A 25,253-nucleotide genomic window follows, 5' to 3' on the forward strand; every position below is an offset into this window, starting at 1 on the left:
AGACTCAAGGTTATTTTGCAGGTATTACTAGAAGTAATAAAAATAAAATTTAACCTGATATATGCCAAATTTAGCCATACATGTGTCAAATGGTATTAAGTAATTACAGTAACAAGAACATTTCCCCTCCAATTGTTTTTCTCATTCTTGCTCTTCCTGTCGTCTCTTTTTTTCTGATTTCCTTCCTTACAGTTCTTTAAGAGAGTAGAAGCAATAAGATAGGCGCACCCTCACCAAATCTCTGGCGTCTGCATCCATATTCTCTACTTCCTCTCCCGTAGCAATGAAGAAGGTGCCCTTGCTCTATGTAAGGCTAACCCTAGTTCTTGTCCTGCTGGTATTAAAACCTTTCTATTTCTCAAGGACTTCATTCCTGAAGATGTTTCATCTCTTCTGAATCACTATGTTTTCCTTTTGTACTGGGTCATTCTCAAAAACATACAAATGTGGCTTACAACTTCCATCTTAAATAAACAACCAAAATCCTCATTACATTCCCATTCTCTTCTAACTATTTTTCTCATTTCCCTCCTTTCTTTAGTAGAAAACCTATTAAACATCTGTCCTGAGGGAGATATCTGTACAACTGTCTCCAGTTTCATCTGCCATTCATCAGACATATTCACTAAACTGTCCTTGTTAAATCTAGGCTGCCAAATTCAATGATTTTAGTGCCTTCTTTTTTCAGAAAAATCTTAGCAACATTTGTCACAGCACTTTTTTTCTTGGCTTCTCAGTCATCAGACTGCTAGTTCTCTTTTCTGGCTTATTTGCTGCTCTTTTTGGTATCTTTTGCTAACCCTGCCTTGTTAACCCAATGACTGAGAGCTGTAGTACCTCAGGGATTAGTTCTTAATGGTTCTGCTCCCATCTTTCTACAACTTCTCTTTGGATAACTTCACCTTATCCCATGGTTTTAAATGCTGTTTTTAGTTTAATGCTTCCCAAATTTATATATTCAGTCTTAATGTCTTTCCTGAGCTTCAGACCATTCTATTCAACTGCCTATTTAACTTCTTGTATATCTAATAGGCCCCTCAGCTTACCATGTCCAAAACACTTGCAAAATTATAAAATCTTTTAATTTTCAAATTTTTGTAAATAAAAATGTAAAATATATTAAATTTCACCTGTGAATAAAATTTTTTCCTATGCTACTGATATCAATAAAATCAAATAAATATTGTTCCATTTGAAAGTAAAAATTTCTCATTGCAAATTTATTTCTAATTTAATATAATACCCAGATACAAATACTTTTGTTAGAAATAAATTCACCATAGAATGTAAAATTCTGACATAAGAAATAAACTGAACATTTGCAAACATACAAAATCTTGTAATTTTTACTGTATTTTTTATGCAAGTGATTTTAATCTGTATGGTAGCATTTGCTTCTAACAAAATGAATTTTTATATCTGGTTATTATAATGGGTCAGAAATAAATTTGTAATGACTAACTTTTCCTTTAAAATTGAACTGTTTGTATTCCACCAAAAACCGCTTGTATCCATAATAGTTTTTTCTTAAAAATTCTCATGACTCAGGGTGTGAAAAAAATAGATATGTAAAAGTAATACCATTTTATAACTACTTATCGTATACAGTAAAAATAATTTTTCAAGATATGTTATTAACATGCTAATTATATATAAGTGTATGTAAATTTAAAAAAGAGTTTATGCTCAAGTTAAGAAAGTTTACATTAGCTTTCCTTAGGAATTGTTTTTACAATGCTTTTAATCTTCACCAATAGTCTAAATCCACTGAAAGAGTTACTGCATTTATTGTTAAGCAACATGGGATCTTATTAAATCAAGCGTTGCTATACCCTAGGAATAAATTGCCCTTATATGTAAGACATTGAAGAGAATCTTTCACAATAGTTAAAAATAGTTCATCAAGGATAAACAACAAAGTCCTACTGTACAGCATAGGGGACTACATTCAATATCCTGTGACAGACTACAATGGAAAATAATATATAAAAAAGAATGTCTATATGTGTGTAACAGAGTCACTTTGCTGTATAGCAGAGACTGGCACAACACTGTAAATCAACTATACTTCAATGAAAAAAAAAAAGTTCAAGTAATATGTGTGGGGGACTGCCCTGGTGGCACAGTGGTTAAGAACCCGCCTGCCAGTGCAGGAGACACCGGTTTGAGCCCTGGTCCAGGAAGATCCCACATGCCACGGAGCAACTAAGCCCATGCACCCCAGCTACTGAGCCTGTGCTCTAGAGCCCGAGAGCCAGAACTATTCAGCCCATGGGCCACAACTACTGAAGCCCTTGAGCCTAGAGCACGTGCTCCGCAACAAGAGAAGCCTGCTCAGCAATAAGAAGCCCGTGCTTAATAAATTTTTTTATTAAAAAAGTGTGTGAAATGAATGAATGGATGGATGAATGAACAAAATTACAACTAGTCATTTCAATGTATGCTTAAGGTTTGTTTATAATTTAGCATTTGTTTGACACTGGGAAATATTTATTCCAAGACTGCAGTAACAATATTTATATTACATTTTAATTTGTTTTAATTAATCTATCTGGATAACCTGAGGCTGTTTTCAGAATACTGATAGCACTAAATACTACAGAAAATGACTGAGTTCTCACCATTTTTACAACTCATCAGTACTGTAAATATACTTCTGACTTCTCATTTTATATTTGTTTCATCTAATTGAGAGTATAATTTAATTGGAAATGCGCACCTCGCCTAATACATATTTCACAGTCCTAACTAGCACATGTATAAGTTTCAACTATATTATGGATGATAATTCAGAGATAATGTCTGAATTACCATCTTGGTGACCTTGGGCAAATTAACAGTCCAGTTTGCTTATGGATTGCTCTGTGCAACAAAGAATAAATACACTTAAATCACTCATAAGTTCTTGTGTGTCCTTTCCATTCAGAAAGTAGACACTTTGGTATAAACTTGTTTATCTCAAGAACTTTCAAAAGAGAAAAATCTTAGATTCTATACAGTTGGATAAAATCAAAAGCAGAAGACTTGTATTGTAATCTGTACTGTTGTAGGAAAGGGACATTGACCAGGTTGTATTAGTTCCCTGAATTTTAACTGCCTCATCAGTAAAGTTGACATAGTAATAATCTTCTACCTGCCTGATTTAGTATTAGAAAATAATCTTAAAGTTCTATTCTAACAATTATATTGTATAATTCTATGAAAATATAAACTCTGAGATAAATCTTTAAAGACCACTAGATTTTACTATTCACTGTGTAGTTTGTCTAAGAAGTTGTTGTATATTATTTTTCAATACGTCAAGAAACTTCAGCAAGGTCACAGTCCAGATTTGGTATTCACAAGGCCTTACACTCTTCCAGTTTTATTGCCTTATATTTTTGTATTGACTAAGAAATGACACGATATTCTCCATTTCACTATCTATAAGGAAATCAAGCTGGGTAATGGGAATATTTAACCTGGAAGGAAATCCCATCTAGAATCAAATCAATCGGAAAATATGTGAAATGCGGATGGTAACCTAGAGGTGGATTTCACCCTGGAGAATTTTGCCCTTGACTGAGTCCCTGCTTTGTACAAGATCCATCAATTTTACAAAGAATGTTCAATATCATTATTAGGCCTACACTCTGCTAGCTACTCAGTAACGTGGCTATCTTTAGAATTTCATTATGTTTCTAAGGATACATCTAATGATATGGCAAGTCAGGTTAAAGTAGATAGCAGCATGACAAGAGATTTTCCTATCGACCCTGGATGGAAACAAAGCTGCCAATGCAAAAGAAACCACAAAGCTAGTGTTATAATATATTCCAAGTACTTTATATAGAAATACCTTTCTAAAATACATATTTACTCATTTATTTCACCAGGTAATTGTTGTGCACCCACTATAAGCCAAGTATGTTTTATACTGGGGATGAACTGTAATAAGAGCCAACACCTCCATTCCATCATTGATTCTTGTTCTCTAATACATGGACAAAAGTGAAAATAACATCACTGGTCTAATTTCTTTGAAATCAAAAGGCATGTTAGGTTGAAGACTGTCAAAGGTACCTAAACAGGAAACTGATTTTATATCCAAGGATTATAAAGGGTTATATAGAAGTCTAATTCAGAATTGAATTCTAATATTTGGAGATCACCAGAATTAATGAGCAAAAAAAGAGTAAAAACATATAAATATTGTTTTACATTAGTCTTGACTGACAGTATATAATACCAGTGTGCCTTTAATTTTACATTATTAAAAAATTTCCTACTCAATCAGATTCATTTAACATTTACTAAGTACTAAATACCAGGTACACTGCCAAGTTCTGGTGAAACAAATATTAATAGGATAAACCTTGCACTTCAAAGGAACACAGTCTAAGAGGGACAGCACATGTGTATATGTCTTTAATATAATAAAATGTTTATTAAAATCAGGTGACATTTGTCATTGAAAGTGAAAAATTGTGGGCATGAAATTAAAAGTAATTAAAAATATGTACTGATTTACCAGATTGATAATATTACATTGATGAACTTTTCAAAATAAGTATCTATGCAAAAACTACTAAAAATAATTTCTAAAACATTAAAATGCCATGTCTGTGCACACAAAAACATCTTTATAAGAGTTAATTAAACATTAAAAATAAGATGAGCAAAATGATCATTTGTGGTACAAATGTACATTCTCTAATTGGTTTCCTAGACATATTTAATGTCATTTGACTATTTTTTCTTAAGTATGTGGTTTTCAATATATTCTTATTTTTATTGGTATTGTTAAAGGTATTTTTAATACATTTTAAATCATTGGCATGTTAACAGAGGTCTCTACAAGGCCATACTATTTTTTTTTTTTTTTTTCTGTGGTACGCGGGCCTCTAGTAGTGGCCTCTCTCCCATTGCGGAGCACAGGCTCCGGACGCGCAGGCTCAGCGGCCATGGCTCGCGGGCCCAGCTGCTCCGCGGCATGTGAGATCTTCCCAGACCGGGGCACGAACCCGCGTCCCCTCCATTGGCAGGCGGACTCTCATCCACTGTGCCACCAGGGAAGCCCAGGCCATACTATTTTTAATTGAGAAACGTTTTTCTTTATAGGTATTGAGGTATGTGGTAGGACTAATTCTTTAAAATAGAGGAAAGTTTCAATTTGATTTTATTTCATACAACAATGTGTAAATATTTCAGCTTAAGTATTTTCACAGATAGTAAATTTTTACTTCTATTCAGATACCTTTCTTGACAAAAAAAATTTATAATATAAAGCTTACCAAGTTGTCTTAAATTATGATTTTTTTGGAATAGTTAACTTGTAAGCTGTATAATTGTATGTTTTCTCAATTTTATTCCATTATAGTATAAAATATAAATTCAATCTGATTAAAAAATAAGAACTTCATCAAAAGATACTCTCTTTTCACAAGTCAAATCATGCTACAGGACAATAATAGTTTCAAATTTTAATTTTATACAGTGTTTTAATTTTTTCATAAAAATAGCATTTAAATGTCTTCCTATTTCCAAACTTTGTTTTCAATAATTATAATTCACCAAAATTTTCAAAAGCTGAAGATCTTTAACATGCCAATAACTGAATATTTTGATTAAAGATTTTCATATGATTTTAATATAAATCAACCAAATTTAAAGGTTTTATTTTCAAAAATTTCAAAACCATAGTAGGGCATTTTGGTTGATTATGAAAAAGTGCTTCAGAGATGCAAACTTTTCTAGGTCTGAATGACAATGAGTAGCGAAAACAGAAGCTGGTACTGACATACTAAAGTTTATTTATTTTTGAATCAGCATTACTTTGTCATACACACAAAAAATGTAATTCAATTATTTTGATGTATATAAAAATATTTGTAAATTTTAATGACAGTTTTATTGTGAGGCGTAGAATTTGCTTGGTTGCAGTTTTGAATTACATGAACACCACAACCAATTCTAAGTATATATCTGTTTCTTAATTTGATAAGAGCTTTGTTTTTGCCATGAAGTTGTGTGTCACCAAAATTTATATTTGTATTATTATCACAAAACAAATAGTCTTATCCTTAACACTATAATTTTGATATGTGACCTTTGTCTCATTTAAAAAATATTTAAAAGATAATTGTTTGCTTCAAGTTTAAAAAATGTATTGTGGTGTTAATCTAAATAGAAGTAAGATAAATGGAAACAACAGTCGAAAGGAAAGAAGGGGGAAATGTAAATACACTCTCATTCTTTCATTACATATGACGTGTGTAATAGAAGTTAATGGTAGGTTTTGATCCTAGATGTATGCTATTAATATTAGAGCAAGTACACCCCCACCTCCAAAATGTTTAGCCAATAAGTTAATAGAGGGGAAGAAAATGATGATGGAAATGCACAGGTGGGTCCAATAAAAGTAAATAGCAATATGGCAGCCAAACAAAACCATAACAATTATATTATGTGTGAACGGTCTACTGATTTAAAGACTGCAATTCGGGGTAAGGGGAAGTTGGGACAAAGTGAGAGAGTAGCACTGACATATATACACTACCAAATGTAAAATAGATAGTGTGTGGCAAGCTGCTGTATAGCACAGGGAGATCAGCTCCATGCTTTGTGATGACCTAGAGGGGTGGAATAGGGAGGGTGGGAGGGAGATGCAAGAGGGAGGGGATATGGGGATGTATGTATACATATAGCTGATTCACTTTGTTATACAGCAGAAACTAACACAACATGGTAAAGCAGTTATACTCCAATAAAGATGAAAAAAAAAATAAAGACTACAATTAAAGGCAGAAATCTTCAGACTGTATAAAAAAACAAGACTCAAGCAAGTAGTATCTCAATCACGTGCTGTTTAAAGTAGAAACCTGCTTTAAATATAAAAACAAGTTAAAAGGATGCTAAATGAAATACCATGAAAACACTAATTATAAGATATTCATATCAGACAATGCAAACTTCAAGACAAGGAAAATTCCCAGAGAAAAAGAAAGCTACTTCATTGTAATGAAACAGTCAACTCATTAAGAAGGCTTAGCATCTCAAACTTAAACACCTAGTAACAGATCTTCATGATACACAAACATGACAGGACATGATAAGATAGAAAGAATAAACAGGCAAGTCCACAATTGCTGTTGGGCATTTCAATGCTACTCTTTCATTAGTGGATTAAAAAAAAAGTAGGGGCTTCCCTGGTGGCGTAGTGGTTGAGAGTCCGCCTACCGATGCAGGGGACACGGGTTCGTGCCCCGGTCTGGGAAGATCCCACATGCCGCGGAGCGGCTGGGTCCGTGAGCCATGGCCGCTGAGCCTGCGCGTCCGGAGCCTGTTGCTCCGCAACGGGAGAGGCCACAACAGTGAGAGGCCCGCGTACCGCAAAAAAAAAAAAAAAAAAAAAAAGTAGACAAAATATCAGTAATAATATAGAACACTTCAAACACAATGCTATCAACCAACTGTATCTAATTGGTATTTAATTCACAATAATGGCAAGTGTACATTCTTTTCAAATGCACATGGTTCTTTTAGAAAAATATATGCTGGACCATAAAATAAGTCTAAGTAAATTTAATTATTGAAATGTTAAAATTGTAACTAAATTTATAATATGAGATGTTTCATCTTCATCACAATGAACTTTCAAAGACTATACTCTGCTTCATAAAATGGAGGTAAAAATAAAAACTTTTGCTGGAATTAAAATATTTGAGGTGATTAATGTTACTGATGTGACATATAAGATTGGACTCACTTAACTATTTGGGAAGTTCTTCTGCTAAGGAAGCTGGCATGTTTACACTTTTCATATATGCAGAAGAGAATTTAGAACATAAAGTGATGAAATTAGTAGAGTTTTCATTTGTTCTAAATGAAAAGTCATGCTTTTTTTTAAACAGATTTATGTCTTCTAGCTTTCACATGGTCAATGACACCACATGATCCCCATGTATGTTAACATACATTGTGTACAAGTTGCATTTTCATCATCGATTTTCTTTTATTTTAATTGAGATGTTACTGTTTTGTTTTTTTAACATCTTTATTGGAGTATAATTGCTTTACAATGGTGTGTTAGTTTCCGCTTTATAACAAAGTGTATCAGTTATACATATACATATGTCCCCATATCTCCTCCCTCTTGCATCTCCCTCCCTCCCTCCCACCCTCCCTATCCCACCCCTCTAGTTGTTGACATAGCACCTAGCTGATCTCCCTGTGCTATGTGGCTGCTTCCCACTAGCTATCGGTTTTACATTTGGTAGTGTATATATGTCTCACTTTGTCCCAGGTTACCCTTCCCCGCCCCCGTGTCCTCAAGTAGGTCTCTAGTAGGTCTGAGTCTTTTTTCCCACCCCGCCCCTAGGTTCTTCATGACCTTTTTTTTTTTGGATTACATATATATGTGTCAGCATACAGTATTTGTTTTTTGCTTTCTGACTTACTTCACTCTCTGTATGACAGACTCTTGTTATTGGGTTTTTTGATGATGAGCACATCAAAATTTAAAAAAAAATTGATGATTAGCAGACATTATGAGCAACTTGTATAAAATCCTTAATACGTAAGTAATAAAAGTCTAAGAACCATGTAGTTAATCCAAACAGGTATTCCAACAACTTATCATATTAAAATTTATAGGCAATTTGTTCATAAAATAAAAATATCAAGTATCAATATCTTAAAATATTAATATACTGTTAGGTCTAAATCTCATATTTAATATCATATATACTACATTCTCAATCAAAATATCCCATTTCACATGAGGTTAACAAGTTATTAGGAAAAATTGGTCTATTAATACCAATGATATCAGGGTCCCAGGGATAAATCTAAAACCAGGGAGAAATTTTATTTAGGAAATAATTCAACTGAAAAGAACATAGCTATAGTAGATAGGTACTTTAAAATAATCATCATAATAATCAATTTAATACATCAGGTACTTTAAAATGACAAAGATGTTGTTAATGTATTATAATGGCTCCAAATCACCATTTAATTATGTTTCATATTTTAGAATATGAAATTGCCCCCTCTGTAGCTTAAAAGAATGTTAATATAATATACAAGCCAAGGAAGTCTCATTTTATTCTGTACTCTACTAATTTTTGATTGTATAGCAAAATAACCAATCAGTACGTGATTTACCCTCTAAAAATATTTTTACAATTCACCTAAATATGTTTAATTGAAATGGGATCATGTAGAACTCCCCACTTTTTTTTTTTTTTTTTTTTTTTTTGCGGTATGTGGGCCTCTCACTGTTGTGGCCTCTCCTGTTGAGGAGTACAGGCTCCAGATGCGCAGGCTCAGCGGCCATGGCTCACGGGCCCAGCCGATACGCGTGGTATGTGGGATCTTCCCGGACCGGGGCATGAACCCGCGTCCCCTGCATCGGCAGGCGGACTCTCAACCACTGCGCCACCAGGGATGCCCGAACTCCCCACTTTTTAAAAAATGTGTTTCTGGATGTACTAAAATGCTTTGATTCACAAATCATAATAAACAAAAATTCTTCTAGATCCTTTCCTGCTATCTTTTTGGGTTTAGTTTCAAATTTTGCAAGAATAAGTTTGTCTGACATCCTTGTTGATCTCTGCTGGGTCTTCCTGACAGCCTCCTTCAGCTGAACTTTCTTTTAGAAATCTTGGTGGAATTAAGCTTTCTTAAGAAATGAATATTCAGAATGTACTTTCTATCCCACTGCTGCCATAAATGTCTATTGTAAAATAATAAAACAGTATGATAAAATAAATAATTGTTAATTTATCCTATAAAATAAATAACAAGCACTCATGACAAGAACATTCAGACTATAGCTCTACAGCACATCTGTGCAACCTCTACTTCTGTGGATATTTCAAGAATACATATTTCTCAGTGATTTGGCCAACTCATGGCCTGACAGCTTTATGTATCTTTCAAGCCACAGAATAGATTATGATGTAACTTGCTGTCATACAAAATAGCTGGCAGGGCAACAGTATCAAATAGTTCTCCCAATACCATCTAAGATCAGAATGAGTTAGATGTTAATATCTGAGAATATTTTCATTCCATCTACAAGAGCCCTATATGCTACCCATGAAGGGGAAGTGTAAGTTACCTGGCATCCACAAAAGACTGGAAAATAGAGATGGGTTATCAGTATTTGTCTTTCAAAATTAATCATGTATTATAATTACTCTGAGCACTAGGAATATATCTCACACATTACTAGATGAGATCAAAGACAAGAGCTAATAAATATACCTTGGCTATTTTAACAGAACTATTAATAATGATACTTTGTTGAAAATGGAAAATACAGACCAAATGTCAAACAAGTCAGGATGCCAGGAAAATAGGCATAAACCAGGGCTGTCTTGGGCAAATGAGGATATACAGCCATTCTAATATAATACACACATAGTGCCAGGGCACTGCAGATATGGGAGTGACTAATTCTGCCTAGAAGTTCATTAGTACTTAAAGTATCATTTGACATGGGCCTTGGAAAATGACTAAGAATTTATGGATTTTTGAATGTGGACTTAAGTGTTCCAAGAACATGGAAGAGAGTTTGCAAAAGAAGCAGAAATGTGAAAGGTCAATGTCTTTTCAGGACAGTGCAGTTAGATGACTAGATGTATGTAACTGAATAATGAGAGATGAAGCTGGCAGATAATCTGGGTGCAAATTGTGGAGGCTTTAAATGTAATTCCACAGTTTTGAACTTATGACTGTGTAGCCATAAAAGAATTTTAAACAGAGGAGTGATGTCTGATTTATATTTTCAAAACATCAGTCAGGTGGAAATGTAGAGAAAAGTCTGGCTGGAGAGACAATGAAGTGAGTGGCTAGTCGACTGCTACAGCAGTGCAGGCAGTAATAATGAGGATGGGAACAAATGCAGGGGCACCATGCAGTCCTTTAAGGCCGGGAGACATCAACGTCTCATGACTAAGGAATCCATCTCCTTGAGAATTTTCAACAGTATAAGATATGGCCCTTGGTATTTTGTATTATCCAGCAGGGGCATATTTTTAAAAGAGATGTCAAAGAGTGAAGAGCACAGAAAATGCTCTGTCAAAATCAACTATTCTGTGGGCAAATGACAGCATGATACTTAAAGATGTCCTCGCTGAGGAACTAAAGTGGGATGAGACAAGCAGATTACAAATTAAAGTAGGAGATATATATAGAGCCTGACTGCTGAGAACCAAGGGCAGAACATAGGACAGCATGAGGTAGCCATGTCAGACTTAAGTAGCTGTGATTAAGCAAAAGAGTCTTGCAGAATATAACACCAAGAGGCAAAGCAAAAGACTACAAAGAATGACTAGATCATGAAACAGAAGGCATGAGGCTGCTGATAGTGGCTTGACAGTGATTATGAAGTTGGTATGTGACCTACATTTCAGTTAAATTCACTTTGCACCAAGTTCACTGAAATCCATTTTGTTGGTTGCATTTTGTTGCTTAAGACTGTTTTGCTGCTATTTCCTGACTCATTCCTCTTTTAAGTTATTATTTGACACTTAGCTCTTTGCTCAAAAAAGGAACAGGCACTGTGGTGGTGATGGTGGGTGGAATGGGAACAGAATGAAAATCTGACAATTAAAATAATGATACAAACTGATTTGGCTACTATTGTTCTAGTTTACGCCTGTTGTCCAGCTTAATTTTTTTTTTTTTTTTTTTTGCGGTACGCGAGCCTCTCCCTGCTGTGGCCTCTCCCACTACGGAGCACAGGCTCCGGACGCGCAGGCTCAACGGCCATGGCTCACGGGCCCAGCCGCTCCGCGGCATGTGGGATCTTCCCGGAACGGGTCATGAACCCGTGTCCCCTGCATCGGCAGGCGGACTCTCAACCACTGCGCCACCAGGGAAGCCCCAGCTTAATTTTTAAGTGTCCCCTTTTACTCTCAAAAGTTATCTTAGATTTGAACAATAAATTACATGATCACCCTAAATAGAATGTTTGCTCTTTACGTACATTTAGAGAGGCAAAGTTCGTATAATTAAAACATCTTCAGAACAATGAAATGATAAACCATGTTTTCACATCTTTATTTGGAAAAAAATTATAGCTAGTGCCTAGAGCATGGGCTGGACTTTGTCTTATAAAGAGAGGTCAGAGGATGTTTTAAAAAGAGATGGTTTTATAAACATTTAAAATGTTTTATACAGAGGTCAGAAAATATTTTATAAAGAGAGGTCTTGGCGCTGAGTCTGGAAGAATGAGCAAGACTTAGAAAAAATTTAAAGTAAAAGAAACTTTAGGGACAGAAAACAGTACAGGGTGTGTGTGTGTGTGTGTGTGTGTGTGTGTGTGTGTGTGTGTGTTTATGTAACTAAGAAGATTTGCCTAAGTGAAAGGAAAGATGCACTCAAGAAATAGCTGGAGATAAATATGCTTACTATCTGGTCCTTTAATAGACTCTCCTAGAATGAACGAATGAACAAATGAATAAATGGGTAACATGAGATAGATTTATCTTGGGAAAAGGAATTCAGGTAAAACACTCAAGTGGCAAATTTTGACCTGCTAGCCAAATTTGACCCATAGTCATGATTTATTGGACTACAGACCTTAATATTCTCTTTAAGATTAGTTGTTTTCTTTGACAATTAGATGACTTTACATAAAACTCTTTATTTCAAGTTCCACTTTAAAATTAGTCTGTCTTCCTATAGGGCAAAATGACTTTAGCCAGAGGGGGCAGGAATGTACACACTCCACCTTTCCTTTATTTTTTCTCACTGCTTCACTTGTATAAATCATCTGCTTTTTGGAAGTGTGACCTTAGATGTGGTTCTTATAAGGATAATCAGAAAGACAAGCTGATTAAATTGTAGAACTTCATTGTAACTAATAACATATAATGAAAATCTTTGTATTTCCTCTAGAATATTAATAAATAATAAATAAGGATAGCAAAAGAGTAGTAATAACTAAGTATTTACTATGCACCAGGCACAGTGTTAATCTCCTTTCAGACATAGGTGGATTTGAGTCACAGCTGCAGGCATCTGCTAGGGTGTGACCTTGAACAAATTAACTCACTTTCTGAACCTCAGTGTACTGTTTGGTAAATGGGGATGATACAGCATATCTCATATGGCTTCTGTGAGGATTAAATAGATCGTACAGACTACTTACGGTTCTTGGCACCAAGCAAGACCTCATTCATGAAAAAACTATTTTCACATTTGAAATCTGAACACTTATAAAGCTGTATAGGCATAAGTTACAGAAGATCTCCAACCCAGAGACTAATTTTCATTGATTGATGCTATTCACAATATATTAACTCTCCAGGTAATTTTATTTCAATGAATAGGTCTTTAGTCTCAGATCAGTAGTACACATTTGTATGCATCTTAAAAGAATATTATGGAGGCAGATTTATTAAAACTCTGGTATGATACATATTGTTTCCATAACTTTAATATGCCCTACAAATGCAATAAATATAAAAATGTATTGCTAATTTCACAAATGTGCATTAAAAATTCCAGAAATGCATATAAAGCAGTCTGTTTCTATTAAGCAGATGTACTTGGCATTCACAAACAAGAGCCTGAAGCACCTTTTCACATGACTGCATTCAGATATTTAATCACAAATAACCATGTAAGTGTAAAACCTTACTAATTTAAGTTAAATGAAAGGAGAGCTGTTGGTTGCCAAACTACCATTATAAATAATTGAAATTGAACAGCAATCATAAGCAGTTTGCTGACAAATTGTTCCTAACTTCAAATAAAAAAGAAATAAACAGTAGAAAATAGAAGATATAAATATGAACAATGTTTCATTTATAAGTGTTTCAGAATTACAAGCCATTTATGTTCATTAATTACATAATCATTCTCTTATTTTTCATTCCTTTTTTCTTTGTCTCAAAAGATACACTAAGGGTACAAATTGAAAGATACTGACTCTGCTGATGTACACCTCTCTCACATGAGCCTTATTTATAACAAAACAATTCATTTACTTTAGTTGATTATGCCAAACAACTGTCTTCCATAAACAAAAGGTCTGTCAAGTTAATTATATATTTGTATTGACCAGTTGTTAACCTAAAGTGGTATATTTTCGGGCCAGTCATTAAAAAAGTCCTTCATGCTTTTTCTAAAGGGTTCCAATTTTACATTTATTCACATAATGATAATAGTTCACTGGGCACTATTTACTACTCAATACTAAGAACTGTGCACACGTGATCATGTTAAATCCTAATAATCTATTTTTGAGATAAGCATTATTATTCCTATGTGAATTAGAAAACTCAGACTCAGGTGATGAGGTGAGGTGTCCAAAGTCAGCAATTAGTAAGAAGACAGGATTTGAATTAAGGCACATTTGAAGAATACTGGTTTGCACTCTTCCCATAGATGATGTTGGAAATCTCAGTAAGTTTCAATTAATAGGACTTTTTAAGGCTATACAATTAGAAGATCCCTTAGATATTTTTCTCAAAGAGATAATGTGTGTTGGTAATAAGAGTGAAAAAATAGCAACTAAAACTTTTGAGTTTTCATTTATTTTCTCCAGCCATTAAACCAAAATCGGTTTTACAGAACAGCATATATTTAACCACTTAGCAGTGTCATAAAAAGAAAAAAAAGAAAAACGGCCATGAACAATAGTAATTATAATGAATGATATTTCATTGTTGTAGAAAATCTTTAATTTAATAGTAGATCTAAAATATTTTGTCAAAGCTTCCTGTGAATATATAATTAAGATCTTTAACAGAAGAAAAATAAAATTAGTAAAAATGTAGGGTTGTTTCTCTTTTAATGGCAAATATTCATTTCCTTCCTTATCTCCAAAAATTGTACATTTTAAAATATAATTTTATGGCAAATTCAAATTACAAGCTGTATAATGTAATTATTTCATTTGCTGAATTATTTTAACACCATCTTTATGGAAAATTGGTTTGACAATTGGAGAGAAGGTCTCAACAATTAATTAATTAAAAGTTAATTGTATTTCTTTTTCTTATGTTTTACCTTAAGTCCAGATGAATAATAAGACTAGAAAGAGGAATATTTAAGATCATTAAAATTTTAAAATTAAAGTTTTGAGCAGTAAACAGAACTATTTAAATAGCACTCCTATTTTTTATTTAAGAAATAAAAAAATAACTCACTTGAAAATTGAATTGCAAATCCAGATTTGCTGATATAAAAGTCCGTGTCAAACTGGATGGTTACTATGTTGAGGGTGCTGTGGATTCCTTCAGGAATAAGAGAACCACTAATTTCCTTTAAAAGCATATCATTTTCTGGTGGACCATCCCAAACTCGGAGTATATCATGCGATGCTTCCGTATCAAAAGCAAGAAACTGTAGGCTGTGGGAGAACCATATATCTCTGATTATCTTAAACATGGATTCAGTTTTAAATAAAGAATATAACAAATATTCATCTTGCTTCTACTAGATATTCCTTTTATTCTATCAGATAAAAATGAATTATGTAAACTGCATATATAAACTTAATGAATTTTTCTTGAGCAGTATAATTTTTTTTTTAGAATATGATTAAATGTACTATTACATCACCTCTGCAAATTATAAAAACTTTAGGTATACAGACTATCCCTGACTTATGATGATTCAATTTAGGATTTTTTGGCTCCAAGATGGTACAAAAGAGATATGCATTCAGTAAAATCTGTACTTTGAATTTTGATCTTTTCCCAATTGTGATACGCTGTATGATACTCTCTCACGATGCTGGGCAGCGGCAGGGAGCTACAGCTCTGTCAGTCACAAGATCACAAAGACAATCCGCCAATACATTTACAACCATAATATACCCATAAAACCATTCCGTTTTTCACTTTCACTATAGTTTTCAATAAAGTTTCATGAGATACTCAACACTTTATTATAAAATAGACTTTGTGTTAGATGATTTACTGTAGACTAATGTAAGTGTTCTGAGCATGTTTAAGGTAGGCTAGGCTAAGCTATGATGTTCAGTAGGTTAGTTATATTATATGCATTTTCAACTTATGCTATTTTCAACTTACGATATTTTCAACTTACGTTGAGTTTATCAGGATGTAACCCGAGGAAGATCTGTACATTCTTTTCAGTGTTCATGACTTTTAACTGTGGCAATGGCAGGTGACACTTAGAGGATCTCATATGTGCCAGGCACTGTGCAAAATGCATTACATCGATTTTCTTCCTTTAATTGTTACCATTACCCAATGAAGCAGGAACAATTTTTATCTCAATTTTACAAATGTAGCAAATGGGGTTGAGATAGATTAAATAAGATTGCCCAAAGGGTGGCAGAGTCATGAATTGAACTCAAGTTATCTAATTCCATAGTATGTGTCATTTCCACTGTTTCAAGTTTTTTGTTTGTTTTATCAGACTCAAATGAGGTTTATTCCACAAATGCAAAAATGGTTCACATTCAAAAACCAACGATTACATTTCACCACAGTGGCAGATATAAGGAGGAAAACAATCACATGAAGATCTCAATATACACAGAAAAAGTATTTAAAAAATTCAGTATCCATTCATAATCATCACACCCAGTAATCTAGGAGTAAAAGGGAACTTCCTTAATGTGAAAGTGTCTATCCCCAAAAAAAAAGCACAAAAAAGGGGAAAAAAAGGTTTCATGTTAAATCTATTTTGCTTTGTGTCTAATCTAGACAAAATTAATGTCTGATTTTTTTGCACCTAATGCCAAAAATTAGAAATCCAATTATATCAACATGCTCAACTCTCTCTCTCTCTCCATATATATATATATATATATATATATATATATATATATATATGTATACACACACACACACAGACACACACATACCACATTCATGTGTGATATGTGATCTGGGTTGCAATTTAATATCAAATATTTTTCTTTAATTTTTAAAAATCCCAGAATTCTGTTGGATTTAGTATTTTCACATTTACTATTTCTAATATTTAAAATAAAACAATACGTGACCTATCTTAAAGAAAAGTAGGCTGAGGTTCGATTCAATTTGTAGCTGCAAATTGCCTTGCAAAGGTAATGTACCAGTTCACACTGCATCCAACAATACATGGAGTACACCTTGCAGCATGTTATTTGAAGGACAATATTGGTTTCCCATAAAACTGCCTTCATCACCCATAAGCCTGTTCGAAAATCCATTTATATAAAGCAGCAATTCTTTTTTTTTTTTGTGATACGCGGGCCTCCCACCGCTGTGTCCTCCCCGCCGCGGAGCACAGGCTCCGGACGCGCAGGTCCAGCGGCCATGGCTCCCGGGCCCAGCCGCTCCAGTGGCATGCGGGATCCTCCCGGACCGGGGCACGAACCCGCGTCCTCCGCATCGGCAGGCGGACTCCCAACCACTGCGCCACCAGGGAAGCCCCCAGCAGCAATTCTTAATGTCACTGTTTTGTGAGTGATAACACAATAGTTAGCTCATATGTCAAGGGGGATTTGTTCATTTACTAATTCATCCCTAGTCATAACAATAATAGTTAAACTAGAACTGAGAGCAGGTGCGCCTTGGAAACCTGACTGGTGTTAATTTAGGAGGCTACGGTTCTGCCATCATCTAAGAGGAAATTATGTGAAGAACTGTGAGCCACCTAACTAAACTCAGCAGGAACAGAACCCTAACATGGTTAAAGGGGAAGAGAGCAAATGCTTCAGAGATACGCCTAAATCTAGGGAAGACAGGGAATAGGTACTGGATCCTCTTCCATTCTTATTTCTTCTAAATGTTCATAAGGCTGAACTCATGACATGATCTGCACAACTCTGTATACCTATCAAAATGATGGACTCAGCGTCTTAAGTCATGCAGAACTGAAAGTATAGCATCGCCAACAAGTAGGAAAAATTCGCACCTTCTGTGCCCTCTTATAACTGAAAAGCTTCTCTCTAAGGGGCTGTATGAACTACTGTTGTGGACCACAAATCAATAAAACATGCTTATGAATACTTTTGTTCATATTTTAAACGTATAAAAACCATGTTTTTCTTTCGCAAGGTTAAAAAACATTGAAAAATCTTGATATTAATTGATATTGTATATAGAGGCTGATCAGGGAAATTCAGATTCCCTGGTCATTTTGAAATAATACAATCCATTTACCTGACAATGTTTCCTGGATCTACCTCAATCATCCACATGCAACGCAGATTATTGTCATACGGAAAGGGATAACCAGGAGATAAGATTCTTCCTGATGATTCTCCTTTAAAACGACCTCCGCATTCAGCTAGTAAAAAATTAATTCAATTTTAAGTCACAATTTAATGCCAATCTTTCTAAACAATCTACAAATTTCTCAAGAGTATATATTTTTTCACCTGAAGGAAAATAGAGATTGGTTTCTCCTCTTATTGAAAGTATATATTTGTATATGCTTTCTCAGTTTAAGGTATTAATTGAAGCAAGAACATACTGTACAATAAAAAAAGAATCTCAAGTCAGATCATATAAAAATAATATAATAAACCTAATTAGGGAATTGAAAAAGTACACACTCAAAACTCTGAGTTTAGGCTTCCAAACATTTTAAGATGTGTTTTTAAATAATGATAATGTAAAAAGGGGAAACAGATGGCAAGTTGCTCACTGCTAGTTGATTGTAGGCTGAATAATTCATCATCTTACTACCCTACCTCTGAGAAAAACTAAGCTTTACTGCAGTCCTTCAGGCCTTCTAAATTTCATTGTCCTTTTATTCCCCTTTAAATCACTCTAAACTCTTTCGCTTTTAACCTCCCGAAAGTCAAAATGGCATTTTTATTAAATTTTTCTTCAGTTAAATCTAGCTCAGTTTTGATTTAAACTGAAATCAAACCGGTCTCTGATTTTTATAAAATTTATCAAATTAAAAATGTAAGCATCATCATACAATATAATAAAAATGTTATCTTCTGGGGAATTCCCTCTCCATTTTAATAATATTTAATATATTGGGATATCTGAAATGATTTTACTTTGATAAGCAAATAATCTAGAAAGAATTCTCTTTCTAGAGAAGAGAGGAGAGAAAGTAAATAGTTTGCTTAATTAGTATATTGCTCTATATCTCTAAATCCTAGAAACCACAGTGTAGTAGTACATTACACATTTGAAAATTTTCCAGATTATCATAGTACCAAAAAATAAACCAAATCCATACTATTTTACTTCTTGCTTAAATATTTGAATATACTGCTATATTTATTTTGCTTGTTCTCTGCAGTGTTACTGTCTTACTCAAATTCAATGACTGAAGTAACAATCTTGGATTTTGTTTTGTTTTGTTTGGATTATTAGAGCAAAGAAGGTCAAAGACAGAAAGTTTCAGCATTTGGAAAAGACCTAATAACAATCGAATATCATGGTTCAAATCTGTAGGCTCTATTCATGTAGGTAAAATTGTTTCAAAGATTTTAGGTGTTACATTTTAGCACACTATGATGGTTAGTCTTATGTGTCAATTTGGCTAGTCTACAGTACCCAGTTATTTTATCAAACACTAGTTTAGGTATTGCTATTTATAGACCTGGTTAACATCTACAATCAGTTGACTTTAAGATTACCCTTGATAATGTGGGTAGGCTTCATCCAATAAATTAGAAGGCCTTAAGAGGAAAAGCAGAGTTTTCTAGAAAAGGAGATATTCTCCCTCAAGCCTGCAGCATTAAGTCCTGCTGGAGTTTCTGGACTTTTGACCTTCCCTCTGGATTTTGGGCTTGTCAGCTCCCACAACTGCATGAGGCAGTTCCTCAAAATAAATACATTTCTGATGACAGATAGACAGATCTATATCTAGATCTACTAATCCTTCTTCTCTGGAGAACCCTAACTGATACACATACCTACAGAGGGCTAAGCAAGTTTATTTTGTATTGCAACATTAGCTTAATTTAATTTATAATAATAAACTTAAGTTGTTATTATTACTATTTTTTTTTTTTTTTTTTTTTGCGATACGCGGGCCTCTCACTGCTGTGGCCTCTCCCGTTGCGGAGCACAGGCTCCGGACGCGCAGGCTCAGCGGCCATGGCTCACGGGCCTAGCCGCTCCGCGGCATGTGGGATCTTCCCGGACCGGGGCACGAACCCATGCCCCCTGCATCGGCAGGTGGACTCTCAACCACTGCGCCACCAGGGAAGCCCTTAAGTTATTTTTAAAGTGAATAAAAAGATATCTGTATTCAAGAAGTTACCATCACTTACTGAGGTTTTTCTCATTTTTTAAATAAAAATTTTGTTGGATAACCTAGAACTGTATAGCTATAATTCATTTTTCATCATTTTAATGATTTATCACTATTATTGGTATATATTTCTTATGAGAACAAATTTGACTTCATTCCTCCAGATTAATTTTTAAGCAACTTCAAGGCAAATTGGAATTTTGGGTACTGTGTTTATCTTGAATCTAAACATACCTCTTTCTTTTTCCATATTTCTTTGCTACAAATATTATTGGTATTTTGATTTCAAATGAACCAGTGTGATATACCATAACACTGGGCTTCATATTCTGACAGAAGTCTTACATTTGTGGATAAAAATGAAGGTGTACAGGTTAAAGTTCTTTGGCTATGGTGTCTCAAAAATTAATTTTTGTTTGCTCAATGTATAAGCTACAGAAACATAATTGCCTAGAAATAATCCATATAATTGAGAAAAAGTTTCTTATTTGGCAAAGTCAAAAATATAATCATAATAGATATTTAAGGTTAATGGGCATAGAAAATTATGATTTTAGGCCAGGTGGTAAAGCTATTAATTATTGCCAGTAAAGAACACCATCTAAAATAGAATTTCATCTTCTGTTATCATGGAAGTCACAGCATGACACACCATGTGTCCAACTGTTTCAGCTGTTATTCCTGACCAACCATCATTAAAAAAAAAAAGAAAAAAAAGAGATTACCCTTCACATGAAATCTTGAGCAGTGTCACATCATTAAATTTTGACTTGGCAGATTCATAAACATAAAGTGCATTGATTCATTGCAAACAAAATTAAAATCTTCTTTCTGATCCCAGACCAAATGTCCTATTTGCAAAAAATTTTTCCAAAATATGAAAAATGTCTTCACCTTGGTTCAACATATAAGGAAAATATGTTTTTTAATGTATTTGTTTATGATTTAAATTTTAAAGACAACATGGTAAGTCAGTATTTACAAGTTTATACTTCTGTGCTATTGCAATCCTTAATGATTTTCTGAATATATTTCATATTTATATCAAAGAACATAACTTCAGAGAGAACTAATCAGTGCTACATTGTTCTCATAACCAATGACAGTGGGTTGATTGTTGGTCATATTCCAGAATCTCAAGCTTTGTCAATTTAGGTTGTTACTGTAGTACTATCCTCATAATCTATCCAAAATTCAGATGCCATCTGAAAGGAAAGCACTATAATTGCATTCTGGTTAGATAAAAGTATGTTTGCTTTCTGTGTGAATCACTGTTTTAATAAACCAATAGAAAACTCATGTCATCAAAAACACTGCAATTAGTTGTAAGACCTCTAATAACTAGCATTTCATTTTTTTCTATTTGAATTCCTTCAAGTTTTGTGGAGATTCCTATGTTGACTATATCGACTAACAAACATTAAAATTTGTCTCAAAAGGTCCAGGTCTCCAAACTCATCAAATTGTATACATTAAACATGTGCATTTTTTTTTTTGCGGTACGCGGGCCTCTCACTGTTGTGGCCTCTCCCGTTGCAGAGCACAGGCTCCGGACGCGCAGGCTCAGCGGCCATGGCTCACGGGCCCAGCCGCTCTGCGACATGTGGGATCTTCCTGGACTGGGGCACAAACCCGTGTCCCCTGCATCGGCAGGTGGACTCTCAACCACTGTGCCACCAGGGAAGCCCTGTGCATTTTTTAAAGATACCAATTACAACTTAATAAATCTGTTAAAAAAAAAAGTTTAAGTCAATGTTATCCATATGGGCCTGACACAGAATGGATTTGTGCTTCCACAAATGCCATTCAGAAATAAGAATTGCTAAAGAATCATGTTTGTTCCCTGCTGAGGAGTTAGTGTTTTGTTTAAATGTTTTGATATTAAGTATCTTTTCTTGTCCTAGTATTCCAGCCTGGCACCTATTTGATATTGGAGCAAAAAAAGAAAAAAAAAGCAGATGTCTTTATCAACACTTTTCTATCCACCCTGCTTCTCACATAATACCCAGTTATTTGTTAATCAATCTAAAGATGGTAGCAATAAAATTGTACTCCAGCTATACAAACAAGAGAGAAAATGATCAATCTATAGCTTCACGTAGGCAATATATCTGATATCACTGACTCTCACATTGCCTTTTGTTACTGAAATTCATTTAATTATGTCATGATACATACACATAAGAAAAACATATGCACTTTTAGTTTTTGAAAAAGTATATAAATAAAGACTTTGAAGTTATTGAGAATAGTTTACTGTTTTTTAATCTAGCTTGATACCAGCATAAGCAATAATTTTGTATATAAAAACAAATCTAAAAAACCCAAAAAAACCCACAAAAAACAAAACTGGTCGATGTGATTCAATAAATGTGTATGATTAACAGTTTCAGCATATTTTTGTAGTGAGTTAAACTTTGTATCAAGATAAGATAAACATAATGGCTTCAAACCATTTTTAACCCAAAGAAGAGAATGTACTTACTGGTAAGATTATGCAAAGAACCCTCTCACTCTCCACAAATCTGAGCTATGAATTCATTAACTTTTTGATTAAAGTGTGAGTTGTGTGTGGACAGATTGAATAACTTGAAAAGGTACAGTATATTTTAATAACACTTCCATAGAAGTATTTCATGAAAACCTAAAGCAGTATCCTACCAATACAGGATGGCAGAGGGTAGTCCCACGCCCTTCTCTCCCCTGTCATGCACTTGAGAAGGCTACTTCCATGGAGAGTATAGCCTGGATTGCATCCATAAATGATAGTGCTACCAGCAAAATGGCCTTGGTCACTGATCTTGTATCCAAATTGTGGAATGCCAGGATCCTCACAATGTGAAAGTTCAAAACCTAAGAGAAAATACAAGTTTATTAAAGACAAAATTTAACAGGAAGATTTAAAACTGCACAAATCATCCCTTTTTATTTTTTTATATGATTACATGCTTTTTCCTGGTTTTATTACTCTTACCGTATTTAATTTTGTTCGTTTACAGCCACCATAGAGAGCTTTTTTTCTCAAAAATTAGAATTTCTTGTATTATTCAAATTTAGCAATGCTACCCCATGGTCTATATGACTATATCATAACTTATAGTAGTAAGATTCTTGCCTGCTTCAAGTGATTTGCAGCTAATAGATTCTGACCAATGTAACTATTATGATCAAATAATGAAAAATTAAAATCCATACAAAATATGTGAAATCATAACTGTCCCAGTAACAAATGTCTCCACTGCAAATATAACTTTAGACTGCTTTACTTTTATAGTCTTAGAAGAAAGTGAAATAGCCTTATATTTAAAATATACTTTATCAAGAGTTAATATAACACAGTAATCAGTTTGAAGAACTCTGAATTTTTATTTTCTGCCTTCTCCAGAATGTACGACTCTCAAAATTTCTCACAAGGAAAAAAAAAAGAGTAGGGTGTAGAGAACATATTTTTGATTTCTAAAGGGTTGGGGCTTTCCACATGACTTTTGCTGGAAACTTGTTATCTTGGGCTAAGTGTAACACTTGAGAAGTTAAGTTACAACTGTTTGAGTAGTGAGAGACTGCAGAGATGAACCTAACTCTGAAGGGGGTTTGTGTTTACATTTCAAGGAAGAATGAGACCCAGAACCTTACAGATGTCTCTAGATTATAAAACTTGGAGACACAGGAGGCTAATCTGACTATTGAAACCCTAAATTTACATTCCAAAGGTTAGAATAAAAACCGAGAATTCTTTTTATCCCATCTCCAAAGAGCAGAAGTTTTTTTCTTCCTCCTTTTAGGAGAGGAGTTAATGACAACTATCTTAAGCACAGCACGTGCATTTTTCTTTATTCCTTGTCCCTGGTCACTCATGTAGATCTTTCCATCTGATTTTCATCGAGTTACTACAGGGGTAAGGACTGGGTCAAAGGGATGCTGACACAGTTATTATTATTACTATTATTAATTATATCACTTAAATGATAATAATTAATCTCTGTAGATCCAGAATACCTTGTGTGCGTATTCAGAATAAAATTAATAAAGATGAATATTAAAAAACAGTCATAGCACAATTCACTATTAAGAAACTGAAAGGACTAAAAAAGGGTACTTCAGAATGTAAATCAAACATGACACTAGTTATCAAATCTAAGCTCCCTAGCTAAGGAATTTTTCTGCCCTTAATGTTTTACAAATTACATAAATGTATGATAAATGTAAGATATAATGAATGCACCAACAATAATTAGGTGCTAAATTATATCAGTTATAGCTTCTGGGACTAGAGGACTATGATAAATATTCCAGATAGCTTCATGAATTAGGGAAGTCTGTGATTTCAAGACAAATAATATTTGACAAAAGGACAACTTTTTTATGTACATCTTAAATCATATGATAATCAAAAAGAGATTTGTATCTCTTTTGTAGGCACAGATCCTTGACCAAATTAATCTAAATTTGAACTAGAAAGCAAAAAAGGATTTATTAGCTCACTGATGACAAATCACTAATTTATAGTACTGACTTCCTAGAGTGTCAAAATAAACATAAAATTACCAGAAATGTACAGCTAGAAGTACTGAATTTACACTATAATTCTGTATGTTAAGGTCTACATTAGCTCTTGGAGAACATAAGGAGCTCTTGCTAGTCTCTTCTAGGGGTTCTTCATCTTTCCCTCCTCTGTTAACCAACAGAATTATTTCACACACCTTAATTAATTTACAATCATTTGTTCAATAATGTTCATAAGTGAGTGTGATTCTTAGAGGCAATTATCTCTAGGAGACAACTGAAAAATAAGCTAAGATAATGTTGTTGAGAAACTGAAATTTATGAGACAGTTAAAAAACCTTCAGGAATTTCCTATATGGGTCGATCTGTGACAGCCTCATTAGGGTGAAAATATGTTAAAATAACGCAAATGCAAACAGCTTCAGAAACAGAGCCATACAAGAGGTTAGAAGTTGTTAACTCAAATTATGACATATATGAGATATAAAGGATACATGGTCAGGCAAGTCAGCCTTTCAAAAACAGAAGTAGAAACAACAGAAGTAGTAACAAAATTTTTAGGA

General features: G+C 34.0%; 1 protein-coding gene across 3 annotated transcripts in view; it reads right to left on the minus strand.

The window, feature by feature from the left end:
• Positions 1-25,253, minus strand: part of CSMD3 (CUB and Sushi multiple domains 3) — a 1,083,470-nt gene that overhangs the window by 303,623 nt on the left and 754,594 nt on the right. For all 3 annotated transcript variants that reach the window (XM_032609830.1, XM_032609829.1, XM_032609828.1), the window contains 3 exons: positions 22,849-23,040; positions 18,126-18,252; positions 15,150-15,352 (listed from right to left, as the gene is read on the minus strand). In XM_032609830.1, the coding sequence (XP_032465721.1) occupies positions 15,150-15,352; positions 18,126-18,252; positions 22,849-23,040 (522 nt within the window). The remainder of the gene's footprint in view (positions 1-15,149; positions 15,353-18,125; positions 18,253-22,848; positions 23,041-25,253) is intronic.

This window comes from Phocoena sinus, chromosome 17 (genome assembly GCF_008692025.1).
Source record: "Phocoena sinus isolate mPhoSin1 chromosome 17, mPhoSin1.pri, whole genome shotgun sequence".
NCBI classification, from domain to species: Eukaryota; Metazoa; Chordata; class Mammalia; order Artiodactyla; family Phocoenidae; genus Phocoena; species Phocoena sinus.